General features: G+C 44.6%; 1 protein-coding gene across 1 annotated transcript in view; it reads right to left on the reverse strand.

The window, feature by feature from the left end:
* Nucleotides 1-17,652, reverse strand: part of SPON1 (spondin 1, extracellular matrix protein) — a 247,204-nt gene that overhangs the window by 95,391 nt on the left and 134,161 nt on the right. The window contains exon 6 of the mRNA XM_012654385.1: nt 10,208-10,356. Within this exon, the coding sequence (XP_012509839.1) occupies nt 10,208-10,356 (149 nt within the window). The remainder of the gene's footprint in view (nt 1-10,207; nt 10,357-17,652) is intronic.

The following is a 17,652-nucleotide window of genomic DNA, read 5'->3' on the forward strand; positions in this document are numbered from 1 at the left end:
GGTCTCAAACTCCTGAGCTCAAACAATCCGCCCGCCTTGGCCTCCCAGAGTGCTAGGATTACAGGCGTTAGCCACCGTGGCCGGCCTCATGTTTTCTTCTAATGCTTTTATATCTTCATTTAAAAATATTTAAATCTTTGATATATTTGGAGCTTATTTTGGTTCAAGGATCGATCTATGAAGCAAACTGTTCTTTTCCAGTTGTGCCATTACCACTCATTAAATGAGCCAGTGTTTCCCCAATTGATATGAAATTATACTTGTTTCATATACTTAATTTACAAATGAATTTGGGTCTATTTCTGACTTTCTATCAGATTCTGTTGATTTGCCTATTCATGCTCTAGTTTCACACAATTTTATTTAACATAGTTTTATAATATGTTTTAATATCTGGCTTGGCCAGTCTCCCCCATCATTATTATTCTTTTTCAAACATTTGCTGGATATTGTTTGACTGTTTAGTTTTCCATTTCCATAGACTCAGCCTGTGTCATTTTAAAAATTATCTGATCTTTTTGAGGGGAGCACATTAAATTTACAGATTAAGTTATAGAATTGTTTTAGGGGGGAATATTCAGTTTCTTATCAAATTTTCCTTTGTTCATTTAAGTATTATTCTTTTAAAAGCATACAGTAATATGTGTATCTGGTAAACTCAAGCAGTACAAAAGGGCATACGGAGAAATGTGAAGGAACCTTTTTGTTCTGACCGGTGCTCTCTCAGTTCGCTCTAGAGGCAACGAGTTTCTGGTGTGTGTTCCTGGAGCTATTCCATGCATATAAAATTCTATATGTGCATATAATCATTTCACTCTGACCCACCTACCTTTGTTCCCAGATGGCAACAAGCTATGCACAGTGTTCTGCTTTTTCCCACCTAGCGATACATACTGGGAACATTCTATATCAGTCATGCAAATCTGCCGTATTCCTTTTCAGAGCTGCACAGCATTTGGCTGGATAACTGCAGCCAGAATTTTTAATAAATCCCCTATTGATAAAACAATTCACTTGCTTCCACCTCTTTTTTTTTTAAAAAAAAACAATGTTGTAGTGAATATCCTTCCTCATATACTTTTGTGTGAGAATATTTCTAAAAGATAAATATCCAGATATAGAATTACTATGTAGACATATAAAGAAAATGTACACACAACGTCAATAGACTCAACACTACTGAACTGTACACTTAAAAATGGCTTAGATAGTAGATGTTCTTGAAAAAAGAAAGTGTATAATTTTGATAGATATTGCCGAATTACCCTCTAAATCTTAAGGTAATTTATTAATTATTCCTCACTTAAATTTGCCTTCTATGTGCAGTATCTTGGCTCACTTATGATACAAACAGATTTTTAGCAAGTTAAATGATCTGTAAGTCTTGAATAAAACTGTCCCCCATTTCTCTCCCACAGAGATTCTCAGGAAAGTTCCCAGGGATGGGTGATGCTGTTGTGTAAAACTGTGAAGCTTGGGGACTGATGCTGAGAGGCAGGGTCCACACCCTTCCAGCAAGAGCAGCCTGTGCCAGTTTTATTAAAGATCAGCATCACTAAACCACTCTGGCTGCTCGTCCTGCTGTGATTTGGATTTGTTTGAAGACTCAACCAAAAGCAAACAAGAGGTTTCACATGACTCAAATCATACCTTTCAAATAATATTTTAATTTTTTTGTATCAAGTGTCTGTGACGGAGACTCTTTAAGTCCTTCTCCTACCCCTCCCTAAGTATCACTTCATTTTTACCAACCGCAAGTGCCCACTTATACACAGGACGTGCAGGGAAGCCTTGAACGAGGTGGGGGAGAACAAAGGAGGTATGTGTAACGATATCAGTGTAAACCAAATAAAATTGGGCACCCCTGGGGACCATTTGCAAAAGGATGCCACACCTAAAAAAAAAAAAAATACCCAATCTGACCCCAAGAAGCCTTGAAAAGTATTATAGGTCTGTATGTTTCCTGAGGAGGCAGCAAAGGGAATATTATGTCACACAACGTTCTGCAAAGTGTACTGCTAAAAATTCTCTTTTCCTGTCTCCTCTTTTAGAAAGCAAATTTACTAAAAGTCTTCTTTGGACCTTTCTCTCCCCAATCTCTACTGCAAATGGCAGCTGTTTAAATATGTCTCTTCTCACTCCTTAACATTCTAATGCCGTCTAAGCCTCCTGGCCTGACTTCTCCCCTCCCTTCTCCCTTTTCCTGTCTTTATTCTCTGGTGGCTTTTACCTAGCACAATTTACTTCTTCTTTTGAGTGTGTTCCCGCTCAATAAAACTGAAGCATCTTCTTAGAAGGTGGGAGGAAGAAAAGATTATAAATCCTTCCAATTTAATTTTTTGTCCCAATTAGAGAGGTAAGAATGGCTCATACTCCAAGTCAAGCCTTGTGCATGTATTATTTCATAACCAACATACAGAGTTCATATTCTCATTATCATCATTTTGCAAATGAAGAATCTAAGATTCAGTGAGGTTAGGTGATCTACTCAAGGTCAAAGACCTGGGCAGTGACCTTAACGCTCACCTACTTGCTCTGCATGGTTTTCACAGTCCTTAAGGAACAACACGAGGCAGCAGGTGGCAAGGGTAAACGAGTGGCCTTCACAGTGCTCTGAGCCCCCATCCTCTTTCTCTGATCCCTGCCTTTCCAAATCCTTGTGTTCAGTTCTAGTAATGTCTCCTGGCCCCACCTCAATTGCTGAACCAATCTCTACACCCAGCATTTTGCCACTCAACGGGCACAGCTCTGCATCCTGGGTTTCTGCTGACCTCCCTCTCTTCTCTCTGTTGTGCCCCTCCCTTCCACAGGACTGCCATCTTGCCCCGCGTTCCTGTCCTTTGGCTGAAGCTCTGCAACTTAGTCTAATTCTTGCCTGTCCACTGTTGCCCTCAAATGTTATTTTACCTTCTACCTTCAATTCCCTTTGTAGTATAAACTGCCCTGCCCACAGCCCCTGTATGCAGTTACCGGTGGGGTGGCTCTTTACATGGGGGCGGCCACTGATTGGACTAGGAGTAGACAGCAGATGCAGGGGCATCAGGGCACAGGCTGTCCAGTGATCAATCTGTCTTTCCAGTATTTCAACCAAGAGTCACCAAAACTGCTCGGTTGGCTCTGGAAAGCCAAGGAGGAAGATTTGTACGGCCACCATTTGGGGCCATGTGTAACGTAAGTAAGCAAAGGCAGCAGTCCATTGAGGAAGCACAGAGGAGATATTCCCAAAGAAGAGCAGAGAAAAGACCACATGACTCTGTAGGCGATGCGGGGGAGGAGGAGAGAGACAGTGGTTGTCTCAGTCTGATGCCCTCCAGTTCCAGCTTTCATGAGGGTTTCTTGCACTGTGCGCACACTTGTGTTCACATGGGCCCTACAGTAAAGTTTCCTTTGTTCCTGAGTTAGTTTGAATGCGCTCCTGTTACTTACAATAAAAGAGGCCTCACTAGCCCACCTCCTGCCTTAGGTTGGGAGCCTTGTCCACATTTCCGCCGCTTGGCTAGTGTCCTGTCACGTGCAGGAAGATGTCCCACTGCTGGCTACCCACAGGCATTGCTCTGGAGGTGGCACTGAATGAGGTCCTGTGAGCTTCCTGAGAAGCCGGTCCAAGGAAGGGAGGGAGCACAGCACAGGAAGGAGCTGGGAGTGGGCAGGGAGTTTTACCGCAGCTCCTTTTTTATTTGAAGGCGCTGTTCTTATCCTTACATTGCTTATGGTCAACCCTGGGACCACATCAGGGTTCGCTGGGAGATGACAATGTTGAGGTGGGAGGGGCAGGTCGAGGCGGGGTCTGGGGTAGGGAAGTAGTTGAAGAAGATGGTAACAGAGCTGTGGCCTCACCCTCTGGGCCTTTGCAAGCTGAGGAATGACCTGATGAAGCTGAATCATCAAATGTTCGAGCTCCCGCGGGGGCTCTGAGGTCTTAGCACCAACCCTTCATTTGACTGATGAGGAAACAGAGAATCAGAAATGAAAACCTAGTAACGATAGCTCAGGCTTTGCTCCAAGCATTCGACACTTCTCCGTTCACTTAGTCCTCACAATAACTCCATGAGGCTGGCACTATTGCCATCCTCATCTCATAGACGAGGAAACCAAGGCACAAAGGGATTAAGTAACTTGCCCAAAGTCACACAGCAAGTAGGTGACGGAGCCAGGGTTTGAACTCAGGAATTCTGACTCAGAGCCAATCCCATTAGCCATTACAGCACTACTTCTCACAAGCATGGAAGAGCATTGAAGATTTATTATTATAAAGAAAAGCTGGTTGCCTGTATGTGTGTACAGTATGTGTGTGTGTGTGTGTGCGTGGTTTTCCCAACTAGATAAGGCAGCATGTCACAATTCATGGAAAACACTAGAAATCAGGCAATAGTTTTAATTAGAGAAAAGCAATTAAAAGTTTAGAAAATTTAAAAAAATCAGGAAAAATAATATTATAATAGACAAATGTTATCTCCCATGATTTAAAGGAGAAGAGAAAAGAAAATTCTCAAACCCTTTCTTCCAGGTCCCAGAGCAATATAAACTGTTGCAACTTTAAAGAAAAAGAACACCTGTGTGTGTGTTGCTCCTCATGCCATAGGTGGTGTGCTAATCCCGCTGGCTGGTTTAAGTAATCCTCCAAAGCAAGGCCTCCTGAAGATGAAATAATCAATGCCTATATTAGAGTCCATCATTACCTCACCCCTATGGTCAGGGAAGCCTTGAACCTAGAGAAATACAAAAGCTGGAGTGGTTTTTCTAATGCATTTTTCATGATTAAGTGGCTATTCAAAGCTCACAATTTTATGTAAGAGACAATCATGGTTTGCTTGTCAATTAATCACTTCAGATATTTGTTAGGTGCTAGAGGTAATAGGTGGATATCTGAAAATGTGGAAGGCTGATGCGAAAGGTTCTCTCTCATTCTACAAACACATAGAAATGCTGGACAAAATATAACAATTTTTTAAAAATACGTAACTGAGTTCAGAAAAATTGCCCAGATGCCAGAAATGGGGAGGAAAGTGTAACCCAGAACAGTAAGCAGGAGCAGGTGCAAATGAGCTTTTGGACTGGGGTAGGGGCCCCAGAAGCTAGAGGCTGGGGTTTTAAAGCCCTTGCATGGAAAGAGGGGGACATCTTGAGCAGATGTGCAATGCGGGAGGGAACCCCTGCATAAAGTTGGATGTTTTGAAGAGCAGCCTTTTCTTGTGAGCAGGGGATGAGAAAACGTTCCATCAGTCATTTGGGAACATGGCAAGGAAGTTTGCCCTCCCTCTGTTCAGGGCACCTTCAAGAAACGGAACCCCCAGCCTCTCACATGTGTAAGTGCAGACTCCAGATATGCACTAGCTGTGCAGTGGGCAACCCCAAGCTGAGAAATGACACGGAAACTCGGGTGGGACCAGGAGAAGAAAATACAAAGTCACTCTGTGAAGCCACCATAAGTTGAACCTTTTTTCCACAGGAAAAAAGAAAAATCCACCGAAGAACAAATAATCCAAGGCTAAAGGAAACTAGTGACGGGGACAGAGCAAGTTCAATGGAAAGGAAATATAGTCCCGAAGATCCTGAGAAAATAGAATAACCTGAAAGAGACAATTAGACATGGTTAAAATTAGACATGAAGAGATAAAAGCAGCCATAATGAAGGAATAGAGTGCTATGGAAAGAAGCAGAGGAGAATTTGAAAAGAACTCCAGCAGGGAGTAAAACCAACAAAGCGCCTTCCTATCATGTGCCTGCATTTACCCAGGGAAGCACTGATTCCCCTAAAGAAATAAGTACCTTATATGGAAATAGTTATGTATGTATCTGCCTCTCCCACCCAGTCTGTGAATTTCTTCAGAGTAGAGATAAAGTGGCCCAGCATTCAACCCTCCAGCCTCCTTTTGTGCCACACCCGTCATCACTTAGTTCTTCAAGCACAACAGGCTATTTTCTGCCCCAGGGCCTTTGCACATGCTGTCATCACCATATAACTGATTTTCCCCCATACTTTTCTTTTGGGCTCCACCTTCATGGTCATTCCTCAGGGAGACCTTCCCTAACCACCCCTCCATACTCCTAATCCTCTTTATGTCACCACAGACCTTGTTTGTGTCTTTTCACTTGCCACAATTTATAATTATTTAACTATTTTTTTTTATTTGTTTTCTGTGTCTCCCATGTTAGAATGTAGCCTCATGAAAGGAGGGAATTTTCTTGATCACTGCTTCATCTCTAATGCCTGGCATATGGTAGGTGTTCAGTAAAGTTATCAAATGAATAAATTAATAAGTTCAACAAATATTTATAAAGTTATTGAATGAAAAAATTACACATTCAAGAAACATTTAGGAAGCAACTAACACTACGCCAAGCTCAGGGGATACAGTAATGGGAAGGGAAGCTTTAAACCTTGCAGTTTAGTGAGGGAGAGACATCAAACAAATATATTAATAGTAAGTGTGATGCTGGTAACAATAGGGAAGGCACAGGGTGCTGTGAGAGCACCTGGCAAGTAGACAGTTTAGTACAGAATCAGGGAAGGCCTCCAGGAAGAAGCAACGTTTAAGCTGAGCCCTGAAGGATGAATAGGAGTTCACCAGTTAGAGAGGAGTTGCAAGATGTTCCAGCTGAGAAAAGACCCAGACACAAGAGGGGTATAGCTATCTAGGGAGACGGAAAGTGATTCTGCAAGGGCAAAGCTTAGAGCTGCAGCAAGAAATAAGAATGGAGAGGTAAGACAAGGCCAGATCATGGAGAGTTTTCAAGCTATGATAAGGAATTTGAGCTTAATCTTAGGGTCAAAAGGAGCCATTAAACATCTTAACTGGGAGAGTGGCATGATCTGATTCGTGTGTTTTGTAAAACACTCTCCTGGGGGGCAGAGTGGATAACAGGAAGAAGATTAGAGGCAGGGAAGCAATATTGACAAGAGATGAGGGTGGCTTATACAGGGAGGTAGTAATGAGGGTGGATAGAACTGGACAAATTAAAAAGAGAAAGTAGATGTTGGGGTGCAGGGAGAATCAAGGATGACAGGCACCCAGTTTATGAATAACTGGGTAAACGGGGCACCATCTTTGGGACAGCATTCAGCAGAAAGCCAGATACCCAGTAAACATGCCACAAATGTATGCTTGCTGAAGTAGAAATGGTCTTGGTGGGATGAATTGTTTTCATAACAAGTATTTATCAGCCAACTTCCATTATTCCCACATCTGACCTACAAGTGTGATCTACCATTTCCACTGCCCCCACCTGCCTTGGTTTACCCATTTGTGACCTTCCAGCCTATCCATAGCTCAGGAGTTCCAATTCCCAGTCCCCACTGGCCCTCAGAAAGCATTCCCCTCTGCCTCTCTACGAAGGCGTGAGCCCTTCCCCACTCACTCTGGCCACTAGGGTCATTACTGCCAATAACACTGTTGTAATTTTCCATGAATTTTCTTGGTGTTTTGTAGTTATAGTAACATTAAAATTTATACTCAATGGTATTATTATAAGTTTCCACTACTAATGGGATTAGTATTTTTGTTTATTTGTATTTAAAAGCCATTAGCATAAAATTTACTTCCAACAACACCTATTGTGATTTTTAATGCCCTTGAAACTTGCAGTGAGCCATAAGTCTATAATAAGAGAATGCTGGTAAGCATATAAATATCCTTCTTGGGAAAAGAGGGCTTTTTGTTTCCATCATGGTTGGACTTGGGTTCTTTGACAGAGTGATCGGTAGGATATAAGGTATTAAAGGCTGAAAACACTGTGTTAGTTTATAGATGTTTTCAAATAAGTTCCTAGTTATTCAGAAGACACTTTCACATTTTAGGAGAATTCATATTCTTGCTCCTTTTTATGTTGTTCCTTACCTGACTTATAGAAAAATATAATAAATTGTGTGCTTGCAGGGAACAATATTTAGAACCATGAATTCTTTGGAAGTGAAGGGCACCTGAAATCACTCTGCCCAGCTGGCTTTCCAAGGAGCTGGGGAACATGATGCGCTGCCGGCAAAGGCCCAGTTTAGAGGGCCCGGGCCAGAGCAGTTCTGTGTGGGGCGGGGAAGGAGCACAGGCAGGGCCGGCTTCATGGGCAGGAGACCTGTGCAGTCTGATGGGGTCCCATGCCATCAAATTCGCAGCAGCATCATCTTGAAATTCTTAACAAATTTTGAACAAAGGGCTCCACATTTGCAGGGAGCCCTGTATATTATACATCAGGTGCTGCGTCCAGGCTTTGGAGCCACACAGACTTGGGTTTAAGTCCTGGAGTTATTCTCTGCTATTGACCATGCCTTGGTTTCCCTATCTGTAAAACTGGGATAATAGAATTGCCCTCTCGGACGAGAGGTGAGGGGGCTAAAAGTAGATGCCCAGCACCCAGGGAGCCTGGAAAAGTGGTGATAAGACGCTGAGATTGTTCATTCCCATGTGAGGACCCATGATTAAACTTATTATTATAACTTTACGCCAGGAATGCTAGTCAGCTGGGATAGGCAGACATTGCCCGTGTGGTAGACAAGCCAATCTTAGGCACGCTGGTTAGAAAACAAACAAACAAACAAAGAACTTTTTCCTAAGAGGGACATTCTAAGGCTGGGGTCCCATCCATGAGTTTTCAACCTTTTTACTGCCATGACATATGACAGATCACGTTCACTGGCACACTAGAGTCCCAGTTTTGTGCAATTTCTGCATGCTTCTTTCCTCTCAAGAAACCCAGCAAGCGAGACTGGCATTATTATGAAGATGTCTTTGATCTTGATCTAATTTATCTGCAAACTTTAGTATTTCAAGTATTATGTGTGATAAATAGTTTTCGACATTCCACACCACAGAGCTTGAGAAGCAAGAGGGTCATAACTCCACCAGGAATGTGGACCCTCAGGATCCCACACGAGGGTTGTCCCCATGACACGCCAGACAGACTGGCACCAGTGTGGGGCCCTCTGCTGTGGCCTGAAGGAGGAATGTCAGTGATGAGGCGTGGCAGCCAGAGTCAGAGAAACACAGCGTGGTGAGATGGCTAACCTTGTGACGAACAGCACACAATCTTAAAACATCTGCTCGATTTTTTTTTTCCGAGAAAGGAGAAAAGACTTTAAATCAAAATCAAATTAATAAGAAACATAAGCTCATTCTTGGGCATTTTTTGACTCTGGTCCAAAAGGATTCCTCAGGGGATTACAGTAGGAGTCAGAGTGACCTTCGCTGCGTTCGGTTTAGGGTTCATGGGCGGCGTGGAGTCCAGATGGTAGGTTTCAAGGGCAAGTACAGGGGCCTCAGCTGCGCTCGCCCCACCACCGTGCTGCTCAGGCTGAGCACACGCACATCACAAGATGCGGGGCCCCTGGTATTTCCGGGGCCTCCTGCATCGTCTTGGGGGCCCGGGACAGGAGCACGGAGAGGGCAACAGCCTCTCAGTGCCCCATGCTATGAAAGGACCACATCCTCAGCACGGTTTGCTCCTTCCTTACTTCCTCCAGAACACGTGGTGGGCAGTGGATGTGGCTGCCCACGGTGCACTCTCAGGGCTTTTGTGGGTGCTGATGGCTGGTGCTCGGCCGTCACCTTTCACAGTAAACTACAGCTCTACTCCCAGGGTCCTCTCTGGTGTTAACCAGATTGGGCTTTTGATGCAGGACGATGGCACTGTCAGCTGAACAAATCGACAGGAATTAAAGGCTCGTCCTCCCTTATCTCTCGGTGGTAGGAGCGCGGGCCTCGATAACGGAAAAGCGCCTGGGCCCACATGACATGGTACACAGAAGATGCTGTGGTCCATAATGATTATGACTCATCACCTGCTAATTTATCAAACACCTCAAGACATAGTTGCAGAAAGCATGTGCCGACACGCAAATGTTTATTGTTGGAAATGACGATTTGGCTTAGACAGCTCGAATGTCACTCCCGTCTCCCTCTCCAGGATCACAGTAAGAAAACCAAAATTCACTGCTTTGACCCTCAGGAGACCAGAGAGACATGACACCCCAACAATGTGGACACGGCAGCAATTAGCACAAGCTGAATAAAACATGGACGCAGTCAGGGAAAGTCGGAGACGACAAGATGGCTATTTCTGCCTCTGTCCTCCACTTAGCGTAAAACCCCCAAACTCAGCAAAGAGATTGTCTTCCAGCACATTGTACACAAATTTTAAGCTCCTAGGAAAGAAATTTAAGGAATGCTTTGACTGCATTTCTGGGTTTTGGTCATTCTGTGATTTTTTTTCTTACCTGTTGTCGAATTTCTTCCTCCATTTTCACTGGTGAGCCCAATTCTGCAACTTGTTTGACGCCTTCGCTGGCATATCCGCCGTACTCCCACAGCACGTAGTTCTTGGAGTGGGATCCGCCAATGATCGCAGACCAGTGATTGGCCCGACCTGGGAAAGCCAATCAGGACACAGTCATCAGTGTGGCTGTGGCTGAAACACGAGTCCCTTAAATGAGGGGAGCAGCTGTAATTGGACAGTGATTCAACCTGCACTGACTAAGCACCTACTCTGTCGTCTCAGGCCCTGTGCCATTCAGCAGTAAGACAGATTTCCTATAAGCAGGTAAGTCTTGGGAACGTGCAGACAGGTCAACAGCAGATGCGGAATAACACACAGAGGCAGCCCAGGATCGCCTTCTGTCTGGGAGGGTCTCAGAGATGGGGACAGCTGAGAGAATTTCGAAGGCTGATCAGATTTGGAAGGCAGAATAGAGAGGAAAGGCTATCTTGGCACTCTCAGAAACATTAAATAACATCATGTGTTTGGAGAGTCATAAGCAATTCAGCATTGCTGTGTCACCAACTGTCAAAGGGAGAGTTAGGAGATGATGCCAGGGAGGTAGGAAAGAGCTTGCTCATGAATGGCCTTGCTCTAAATGCTTCGGGAGTTCGGATCTGAAAACATTTGAAAGGATCTGAAAACACTGAAGGGTTCTGAGCAGGGGAGTGACACAATTGCATTTGAATTTTAGATAAATCATCCAGGCAGCAGCATGAAGAATGCATGAGAGGGAGCAAATTTGGAGTACAGAGCTGGGGAGGTGAGCAAGGAGCAAAAGATAAAGTATGGGTGCCTTAGGCAATTCTCAGGAATAAACATGGCTGTGTTCAGCAGAATTTTATGTGCGTTCCAGTATGAGACGCAGGCAGGCTGGCCGTATTTAAAGGATGGGACACACAGTCTGGATACGTGGAAGTGACCAGTCCACAGTGGTCTGGTGATGATCACACGGGATGGTGACTGTGGTGGGATGCAGGAGGGAATTCATGCACAGGCGCCTGGGGAAACAGTAAGATCTGGGCAGGACTGAGACAGAACTTGACTTGAGGATTTCCTCAAAGTCCCCAAGGAAGGGAGGAAGAGGGACCTGATAATCAACCTGAGTACCATACTGGATTTGTTCCTGCATGTGATGAATATAGATGCATATATATATTATTGACTAAGTCACACAGAGTTCATCGTAGGGTTGGCTCAATTCTCAGCCATTCTTTGGTTGGTTTTACAAAGTCTCAAGTTAAAGGACATTTTCAGGCACAGAAAAGAGGACAACTTGAACTGGGGGAGCCCAGCTGACATTTTCAGTTTACTACCCTGTGTCCCGGAGTGGGTAGAACTTCACTCCACCGACCACCTAAGAAAATGATTCTGAACAGGGCCTGGTCCTGCTTACACCTGCCATCTCTCCCCCAAGGCCCTCTGCTCTGGGGTGACATCAAGAACACTGGTGTAAAGCCAGGCTGCACCTCAATGAGCAGCCAGGGCAGCCGGGCTCCACCTCAGGCAGGTGGCATCACTATGTGGGTGCCCAAGTGCTCGCCCATTATTTCTTACCCATCAGGGAAATGCAAACTCCGTGTTTGTCCCTCACATCCCCAGAGAAGACAGATGGAGATGCTGCTGGCCGTTTCTCTAACCCATGTCCTGGGTGGGGAGAGTGTCCTAGCTGTCATCTAAGCCAAAGTGCACTTGCATAGGGATAAGGGCTGGTACCAGTGTGGCCTTTGGTTCATGATGTGGACACAGAGAGACCAGCTTCAGCATCTCTTGTTCCCCCTACTCTCTTCCACCCAAACACTCCCTTGTTCCAGGCCTGTCCTCCTGCAATTCTACACCTCAGCAGCTTAGCATATGCTGTTCCCTCTGTGCTCTTCTCTGGCTTGGCTTGGCCAACTCTCATTCCCCCTTCATGATGTAGTCAGAAGCCTCCCAAGACCACTCCAGGCTGACCTGAGCTCTTGTCACCTGTCTCCCCATAGCACATTTATTATCACTGTGACAGTCTGTTGTAGACTGTAAGCTCCTTAAGGGCGTCTGCTTTCAGCACTGTGTGCCCAGTGCCTAGCATTGTGCCTGATGCATTGTGAGTACTCAGTACATGCTTCCAGAAGCATTTCATCCAAACAGTCAAATGGGACGGTGGCAGTATATGGGCTTGAAACATTTCAGAGCAGGCTAGCAGATTAGATTCAACGTGATTTTTAAATTCAAGCCTCCGTTTAGCAGAGTTCCTGACACCTGCTAGGCCAAAGCACTCAGTTATCCTGTATGCTGTTAAAAAACAAAAAGCAACAACAAACAGGAAAGTCACTGATCTTAGAGCCAGCAGACAGGGATTCACATCCTAGCATGGCCACTCACTAGCTGGGTAAACTTGGTGAAATTCAATTACTTTCTTAGCTCCCTTCTTTGTAATTCAGGAATGATGATGCCAACCTTATCAACCTATTATGAAAATGAAATTAAATTATTTAAAAAATGAGATGATATATGTGAAATCACTACTGGCACACAAAAGACACTCAATAATTATTGTTTCCTCCTTTCATGGTTGTCAGGAAGGTTACAAAAATGAGTAAAACATGAAACCTGCTCTTAATTCAGTATAAGAGATAAGAAATATGTACAATATGCAATATGATAAGTAAGATAATGGGAATAAGGGGCTTAGGAGATAGACCCAGATGGGTCTTTCAGGTTTATTTGTTCGACTTCCATTAACTGTGTGCCAAGAACAGTGGCAGGCCCTGGACGTGGAGAGGAATTGGATGTGGTGCTTGCCCTGAAGGGACTCACAGTCTGGGGCTGGGGGAAACAGATGGATAAGCGGATTAATTACAGTCCACCATGGTTAGGGTTATTTATAGAACAAGAATGCAGAGCACAAGGGATAGAGTAGCCAGCTCCAAATTCCCCAAATCCAAGGAACCAAAGTCCAAAGGCACAGCACAGAGAAGCAGGTACCTCAAGAGTTGGGTCTGTCTTTATGGTTCTTACTTCGAAATCAAATTTAATTGTACCAGTTCAACCTTTTAGCCAGTACAGTTGTTAGTTCCTACAATGGCCTTGCAACATAACGCATTAATTCAAACTTCAACACACTTAATGACATCAGCCAAATAACAGATACTGGCAAGGCATTTGGCTGGGGGAGTGATCAGACCACATCGTCCCTGGGGAGGACCAGGCAGGTGCCTATGGAAAAACAATTTGCAACAACAGAAAGGCATCGCTGTTGAGTGAGTGGCAGTCACTCAGGTGCAAAGTGGCACCAGGGAGAAAGGCAGGTGACCAGGAGCTAGAAGACGTGGGCTCTAGGCCTCCATTCGTGATCATGAATCAGTCACTCAGTCTCTTAGAGCCTCGGTTTCCCTTTTAAAAATAGTAATAATAATTACTACGTTGGAGTTGTGCAAATCAATTGGTCTTCTTAAAGAGTTCTGTGAAAGCTGTAAAAAATTGTACAAAACAAAGTTCTCAGGATTATTACAGATAGAAAGCACTATGGGAATCTATGAGAGGATTGCAAAAGAAGGCGGAGGAGTGAGGAAGCTTTCTCATTGGGAGGGGGGCTCCTGGAGAGGTAGAGAAAATAGATAGACAGGAGGACAGCATGCTGGGGGCGGGGGGAGACTGGCAGGGCAGCTGGAGCAGGGATTCTACTGACAACGTAGATACAAGGATCCAATGCCTAGTAGGCGTTCGGAGGATGCTCTCCTACATGTAATCCTCACTACACCCTTATCCTCATGTTATAGACGAGAAAACTAAAGCCCCAAATGCTTAAGGAAACTGCCCAAGCTCACAGAGGTAGGGAGGGAGGATTCAAACCCAGGTCTGCCCGACTCCAGGACAAGCGTTCTTTTCCCTGCATCCCACCAAGAGGTCAGGAAATGGAAGAGACTACCGGGTGGAGAAGACAAAGAGCTTAGATGAAAAAGACAACCAGGGCCAGGTCAAGAAGGCTGCTGAATGCCCATTGTGGGAAATGGTATTTGTGAAAAGGGGAAACACTATGGAAGATTCCTTCTGGGAAGAATGACATAGCCATATCTAACACGTATGGAGCCTTTACTATGTGCCAGGCATGATGCCAAGGACTTGACCTATGTTATCTCAATAAACACTCAAAAAGAAAACTCTTTTGATACAGGTGCCATTATAATTCCTATTTTCTCACGAGGAAACTTAGAGAGGGTCAATGAGTTAACCCAAGAACACAGAAGCAGGTGAATGAAGACTCTGGGATTCAAAGTCGGGGCTGTCTGGTGCCACGGGCCAGCTCTTCTCTGCTGCGTTGTTCCATCCCTCTGGCAGGACATAACAGTGACGGGATGGGAGAGGCCCTTCAATGCTGCCTGCATGAATTGTGTAGGGCCTGATCTGGGGCAGTGGCAGAGGGAATGGGGACAAGGCGTCAGGGGTAGCAGACGATAAGGTGCAAGACTGGACAATCCTTGGTAGGCAGTTTGGTGAAATTGTTAAAACTTTTTTTTTTTTTTATCAGACCAATGTGTATGCTAGTCTCAGTTCTGAAACTTTCTAGGTTGAACAAGTCAGTTATTCACTCTCAGCCTCAGTTTCTTCATCTGTAAAGTAGGCACAGTGACATGGTCAGCCTCCTAGTATTGTTCTGAGGCTGGGCTCCATGAAATAATGACTAGTGTCTGGCATATAAAATGGGCTCATTAAATATTAGCTTGTATAATTAAATAGGGCAGGGCAAACCCAGACAAGTTTCTGGACAAGTTTCTGGAAGGCATGGAAACCAAGGGGAATCTGATTGGGTGATTGGGTGGCAGTTTCATGTAGAACTAGTAGGTGGAGATGACAGTAACGTCAGATACAAGGACCTGAATGAATCTGGAAAAATGGCAGAGAATCATCTAAACGGGACTCAGTGGTCTGGGGCCTACAGAATGAGCTGGTTAAGCAGACCCCAATTAGCTGGGACAGAAGAAAGTTTACCCTTGGGCCCCACGATCCTTTAGGAAATGAGGGAGGAGAGAGAGAGAGAGAAGACCCAGGTATCGGGAGGAAGGGACGATGTTAATGTTTGTGGCCTTCTTAAAGGAATGTTCAGGGAGGCCATCTCTGGGGTCTTCGATGAAACACTGGGGCCTCAGTCCTAGGGGGAAGAGACAGAGAAGCAAAGACTATCGCCAACCCCTCTGGCTTTCAGCTCTTTGGTTTAGCATGTCCCTTGCTGGTTCCAGCAGTGCTCAAGTGGCCTACACTTATCTGGGTCTAGGTATTTATTCCAAACAGCTTGGATGAGGCTTACATGGGACAGAGGGAAGAAGCTTGGGGCAAGAAATGATTGGACATGTGAATTTGAGATACTGATGGCTAACCAGGTCCCTTTGTCTAAAAAGCCACTCCAGGCAGATATCTTGAATATATGTGTAGTAACTTCCTTTCTTACATCTCTTCTGTTGTCATCACTGGTACTAAATCACCAGTGTTCACAATAATGCCTAAAAGGCCAGTGCTGATCAATGAAGAACCTCATCTGGCATTTTGTCTGTTGTTGAAGGAGGCATGTTGTGTGGCAGATAGATCCTCTGAGGTGTTCTGCACATGGCAGCTGTGATAGTTAATTTTATGTGTCAGCTTGACTGGGCTATGGGGAGGCCAGACATCTGGTCAAACTGGGTGTGTCTGTGAGGGTGTTCTGGATAAGATTAACATTTGAATTGATAGAATAAAACAGATTGCCTCCTCTAATGTGGGCGGGCCCAATCTAGTCAGTTGGAGACCTGAATAGAACACCAGGGCTGACCCTCCCACAAACGAGAGGGAGCACCTCCTGCCTGAACTGCCTTGAGATGGGACGTAAGTTTTTTCCTGCCTTTGGTCTCAAACTGAAACATTGGTTCTTCCTGGGTCTCAAGTCCACTGGCATTCAGACTGGAACTACACCATCAGCAGTCCTGGCTCCCAGGCCTTCAGACTCACACTGGAACTACACCATTGGCTGCTCCCCTGGGTTTCCAGCTTGTTAATTATGTATCTTGGGACTTCTCAGCCTCCATACTCAGGTGAGCCGATTCCTTATAATGAATCTCTTTACATATATATAAATACATGTGTGTATGTGTGTACATATGTAAATATAAACACATACGCACTCTATTGTTTTTATTTCTTTAGCGAATCCTGACTAATACAGCAGGTGTTCGGTGACTGTCCAGATTTCCTGGCCAGTGGCTGCATTTCCCTGCCAATCCCAATCCTGCAGAAAGCTGCCCATTCATTTCCTTGACATCCATTTACTATGCTTCACTGGAGAATGTCCTACAACTTTAGTGACTAGATTGCTGCCACCTCCTGTTATCTAACCTCAGCCACCCCATAGTTCTTTCAGAAAATCTTTGTTTTGGGTCTCAGTGGGGCCCTTATGGAGTTTGCTACAGTAGCTACACCAGGCAGAACTCCTCCAGTCTCCAAGTTCTAAGCTCCCCTCCCCTTTTTATCTCTTGGTAGATGACCTTGCCACTTACCTCTTCTGAAAATACCAAGGTCAACCCATCTACAGACTCATCCATGCACAGTGTGGCCAGTGATCAACAGAAAAGTATTGTGGACTTACCAGTTGTATTCATAAAAGTTGTCTTGGAGTTGTCTCATTCCCCTCTTGCCCTTGTTATTCTCATGCTAGGCACAGTTCCAGAACCTGCTTGGTTTCTGACACTTTGAATTTGGCTACAGAACTTGGCTTCTGTGGGTTTGCCCCTGGGTGCTGCCCAGGACACAGCTTGTACCTGCCCTTTGGCATTCTCTGTTCTTGGCTGCTTCAGGAACTCACTCTGGCCATCCTGATTTTCAGGATCTCAGCCCAGTATGGCCTCCTGGCAAAAATCATGCATGGGGAGGTCTGTCAATTAGGCCAGAAATTCCTCAATTTTCTATTATTCTGCCTTGTTCTCTCAGTTATCCTTTTTTCCATCCCTAAGGTCTCAAGAGAAGTGTCACTTTTTCATTCCCAGGAAAACTCTTGCATTTATGAAATTGATTACATTTTTCCCCATTTCCTCCAATAATGAGATTCTATTCTACTTTATAAATTCATTCAGTGAACATTTACTGGGCTTATACTATGCGCTGGGCCAGGAATCAGCAAGTTACAGATGTCTGTTTTTGTTCCAATAAAGTTTTATATTTTATATATTATCTATCTATTATTTATGGCCACTTTCACACTACAATGGCAAAGTTGAGTAGTTACAGCAGAGGCTGTCTAGCCTGCAAACCCTAAAATATTTACTATCTGGCCTTTTATATAAAAAGTTTGTCAAAACACATGCCAGGCCATAGAAGACTCTGAGATGAGTCAACTTCGTCCCTGGCTCTGAGATATTCAGTCTGAAGGGTGGGGTGAAGGGCATGGAGGATAGGTCAGAA

This window comes from Propithecus coquereli, unplaced genomic scaffold, assembly GCF_000956105.1.
Source record: "Propithecus coquereli isolate 6110/MARCELLA unplaced genomic scaffold, Pcoq_1.0 Scaffold44, whole genome shotgun sequence".
In the NCBI taxonomy this organism is placed as follows: Eukaryota; Metazoa; Chordata; class Mammalia; order Primates; family Indriidae; genus Propithecus; species Propithecus coquereli.